Below are 4,697 nucleotides of genomic sequence, written 5' to 3'. Positions count from 1 at the left end.
GCTTATGCTCCAATACTTCTGTTAGTCTTAAAGGTGCCACAGGACCCACTTCCTTGCATTATTTAATTCTGCAGTATATTTTAGAATGCAGGAGTCTGAGACGTACGATACACAACAAAGCTTTGTTGTGTTGTTTTGAACTGAGAATGGCAGTGAGTGATGTCACAGGGACATGGGGAGGAGCAGGTTCTAGAAGGGGGAGCAGTTAGAGGGGGAGACACTGGGTGTCGGTTGGGAACTTTCAGACCAGACTCTGCTCTGGAGGAAGCTGTGATCAGAAGCTGTACGTTAAGGTTTGGGGGGTACAATTGTCCTTTAATTTATTAGCCGTCCTGTCCAAGAAGGCTCTGGACTGTCCTGCTGTTGCTATTGCCACCGGTAAGAGCTGATAATACCTTTTGCTACTGTTTCATTAGTACCTGCCAACATCTGGAGACAAAACAGAGCGTAGCAAATTAGCATTAATGTGTAGATATTTGCATAAGTTCAGGCTGAACCTATCAGAAGCTTGTGCCTTCCCATTTTGGGGGCAACAAACCACGAGTGAGAGAAATATTTGCATGTTTGATGGCTCTGGATAAGGATCATAGCCGAATCCTTACCTGCAGCTAAGCAGTGCTCAGCGTCACTGTGGGGGGGCGGGGTCAATAGCAGCTTTATACCTTCCTGATTGGGGTCTAGTTAGAAGCTGGCATAGCAGTGTGCTGACCACCCTGCTTTCTCCCCCAACAAGTACCCTACTTGAGAGATGGGGTATGGCCAGCCACAGTTAAGAGAATCCCCAACAGGCCAGCCAGTTAAGTCAGTTTTCCAGCTGCTTTCAGCTGCTGGAGTGATGTGAAACAGGTGGAACAAGGGGGCTAAGAGTAGGCCCCATATATATAAGTCCAATAAATAATAAACCCATGCAATATTACCCCTCTTACTCTTATTCTTTTATTCATGTTGACAAGTCCTAAAAAGATGAGGAAGAGGGGATTAGGGAAAATGCCTGTTAGTATTACTTATAACTGTATCACTTAATTAACCCCAAAAATGCCATAATGAAATGCAGTAAGCCAGGTCATTTTCAACAAGTCTCTAATGGTGGGTTTAAAAGATCCAATAATGACATATTAAATATTCAGTCTGGAAATACAGGGATTAAAAAAGCCACATTCCTCCCTCCCCCCCCTTTTTTTTCTGTCTTTGCTTTGTGACCTCAGGAACAAACTGATAAATTTCAAGTAGATTTCAAGGTGGAACAGGATGAAAGGAAAAATCTGAGAAATGTTGTCCAAAAAACCAAAACAGAAAGTATTTGCTGTCTTGTGAGGCTGGGGAATCTGGGGTTGGAGAATCTAAAGGAGGGATGCCAGAGAAACACTAGATGACTCTGAAACATTTTAGTGCCAAGGCTTTTCTTAATACGTACAAACAACTCTCCAGTTTCATAAGATTTCTCCCCTCCTGCCTCCCTCTATCCACACACACTCTGAGCCGAGCATCAGAGAAAAACAAGTTTACTTGAAGACCTGTAGAAAAGACAAAAAATGTAGCATACAGGGAGAAACAGTAGACTTGGCCAGTCTGGGTCTTCAGTGCCACAAACTATTCTTATAAGGGTCCCAGGGAAAATGGGGGGAGAGAGGGAAGAGAAGGGCCCCTGAGAGAACAAAGTTACTGCTATCAGTGTGGACATGCTTCCAGAGTAAGAAGTGGCCATTGGCCCAAATGACTTAGACTTTAATATGTGTAACCCTTTGCCAGGTGGATCACACTTGTCAGCCTTCCAGTTCCCAGTGGACTCTTCACCATGTATATAATTATGAGAAAGTCAGCTGTGGAGTTCTGATGCCTTTAGCCTCAGTGCTTTCAGCTTCTGGATTAATAAGACTTGTTAGTCTTTTAGACTGGCCAGTTTACAGTGTGTGTTTGTGCACGCATGCACACTCTGTAGTTCCTCTGTGCAAAACAAATACCTCTCTGAGGGCAAGATTATAGCCGTGGGAGAAAGAGAAGGTACCACAGCTGGGGTGAAAAGGTTCAATCCTGGGTTACCCAGGGACAGTCCTGACAGTACTTGTTATGGGAACAGGGAGTTAGACCTTTGGTCATAGAATCCCCCTCTGATATTTAGTTCTTGTACTTTTTCCTCACAGGTAGAACGAGGTTCCCCATTCTCTGGCAAAAATGAAGGCGCTCACACTTCTCTCCCTGCTCGGCTGCCTGATCACGGCAAACGAAGCAAAAATCTTTAGCCGATGTGAACTAGCCTATATGCTTCATGAAGAAGGGCTGGATGGGTACGAGGGTTACAGCCTCGCCAACTGTGAGTTTTAGTGCTCCCTCCTTCTCACACACACACTTCTCCCCAATTTCCCCTCACGCCAAACTCCCTTCACTCTTTCACCTTCTCTGCCACTCCATTGTTCCCGCTGCCTTTTCCCCACGCCCCCTATCTGTCTGTCTCTGCATGCTGTTTCCCTCCTCTCCAGGGCTCTGCCTTCCTGTACTCTCCCGAGTTGCCCCTGTTTCTGTGGACAGCCTCTGCTGTGGACACTGAGCATGTTCTCTTCCCACATTAGGGATCTGCCTGGCATTCTTTGAGAGCGGCTTCAATTCGGCAGCAGAGGACGACAATGCAGATGGCAGCACGGACTATGGCATCTTCCAGATCAACAGCCGTGTCTGGTGCAACAACTACCGGAGCCCCACTGAGAACCTCTGCCACATACCCTGCACTGGTACTGTCCCTAACCCCACCCCCAAGAGTGGAGAGAGCAGCTGCAGGATTCCTGCCCATGTCATAGGCTGCTCTTCATTCCTCAGTTAAAAATGAACACACAGCTATCATTCCCCCCTGCATGGACGATGGGGTCAGCCACCTCCATGGTACCAGCCCCCATTTCTAGGACCCTGTGGAGGGCTCCCTGCAGGGCTGGGATCTGGGTGGAGAGTAGGTAGCCCTGAATTGGGTGGGGCTGAGGTGGAGAAAACACATTTTCTCACCACTAGCCATGTGGTGGTTACCTGGGAAAGATAAAAGCCTGGGGCCGTATTACCTGTCATGTGGAACCACTTCCATCATGGGAACTCCCCACTTTTAAGGCGGACACCCTGGCATAGCCATAGTAATGTGTTTTCCCTGGGAGCCAAACTGCCTGGGCTAGGGTGGGAAGGCAGGTTCAGAGCCGTCCCAGAGGGGATGGGCAGAATGAGGTGTGTTTGGGGGGAAAGGGGGGCAGCTATACTGGGATTGTCACCACTTAGGTCGAGGACTCTGCCTGCCAATGTTCAGGCACAGCCGGGAGCTGTTACTCTGCTCCAGGTTCCCCTCACTCTCCCTGCTCTGAGAGTGCGGCAAGGAGGAAAAGGGGAGCCCAATTCAACACTGCAGCTCCGCAGCTGCACAAGCAAGCAGCCCCTTTTGAATGCCACTGGGGGAGCGCTACCTAGGGCTGACCAGCAGGGTGCGCAGCTGAACAGCCATGCCCCTTATACTTGGATGCACCATACTGAGGTCTCACACGGTAAACCCCCATTCATGCTCCCCTCTTTTCCTTGCAGACTTGCTGTCAAATGACATAACGGATGACATCGTCTGTGCCAAAAGAATTGTGCAAGACCCACAAGGAATGGATGCCTGGTAAGGGGCGCCCTCGGAGATTCTCTTTGGAAATACAGATATGCATTTGTGATTGTGAATGTTTGCCCTTCGCTTAAGTCTAATGCTGAAGCAATACAAGTAATCACAATACAGCCTTAGAACTTGGTGACTGGACAGTGACTGATAAGCAAACTCATATTGCCTAATTTCAATTAAGAGAAACCATTTAGGAGAGACTATAGAGAAAGGAACAGAGGGGGGGAAATGTTGAACCAAACAAGGCAAAAATGAGGCATAAAGGGACAGTAAATATTCACATAGCCACTATACTGGCCTCTTTAAGGCTCACCTTTGCCATGATAGCTACACAATAGCTATAGAGTTGGCAGGCTGAGACTGCTACTCATTATACCAGCCACAGTGATTTCATGTTCCCTTGTCTGCCCTGACTTGGTTTTTCCTCCACCTGTTGTCTCTTGTCCTATGCTAAGATTGGAATTTCCTTGGCAAGGGGTAGTCCTTTTAGGATGTACAGTGCCTAGCATAGTGGTGCCCCAAGCCCCGATTAAGGAGTATAAATCATGATAAAGACAGAGTAATAAACAAATAGAGACCGAGAAAGAAGGGCAGAGAAAAATTCCAAAGCACATATAAATATGGAGTTATCACAAGACCCATAGCACTTTGTACAAAAAATAGATGTGAACTAAGTTCCTGACTAAGTTCCAATTTGGGGAGCCACCCATTCTGTTTTCAAGTTTCCCCCCTGTAGTTTCAGTTGGCTACATTATCCCTCTGCTCTTCCTGCAGTAGGGTGTAGCTGTGCATATTTCACCACAGAGGCAGCAGTATGTAAGAGTGGGTGAGGTAATTTCTGTATGCTACGTAGACAGTAAATTACTTAGGGATCCTTTGGCATGGAAATTACTGCAGCATGGTCGACTAGCCATTCAATGAGCTCAATTCTGCTGCCCTGACACTGAGGAGTACCTTACTCCTTGGGTTTCATTTCAGTGGGACTGTTCCATCAGAGAGGTACTATTCGATGTGAGTAAGGGTGACGGAGTCTAGCCTTATGATCAGGGCCGGCTCTGGCTTTTTGCCCGCC

The 4,697-nt window shown here is 47.4% G+C and overlaps 1 protein-coding gene across 1 annotated transcript in view; it reads left to right on the top strand.

Annotated features, from left to right (window-relative positions):
• Positions 1 to 2,172: 2,172 nt before the first annotated feature.
• LYZL1 (lysozyme like 1) overlaps positions 2,173 to 4,697 on the top strand; it is a 3,212-nt gene continuing 687 nt past the window's right edge. The window contains exons 1-3 of the mRNA XM_024214438.2: positions 2,173 to 2,311; positions 2,568 to 2,726; positions 3,550 to 3,628. Coding sequence (XP_024070206.1) covers positions 2,173 to 2,311; positions 2,568 to 2,726; positions 3,550 to 3,628 — 377 coding nt within the window. The remainder of the gene's footprint in view (positions 2,312 to 2,567; positions 2,727 to 3,549; positions 3,629 to 4,697) is intronic.

This window comes from Terrapene carolina, unplaced genomic scaffold, assembly GCF_002925995.2.
Source record: "Terrapene carolina triunguis isolate 2854851 unplaced genomic scaffold, T_m_triunguis-2.0 Scaffold111, whole genome shotgun sequence".
Taxonomy (NCBI): Eukaryota; Metazoa; Chordata; order Testudines; family Emydidae; genus Terrapene; species Terrapene triunguis.
The sequence above is the reverse complement of the archived record's forward strand: the minus strand, read 5'-3'. Positions and strand labels throughout refer to the sequence as shown.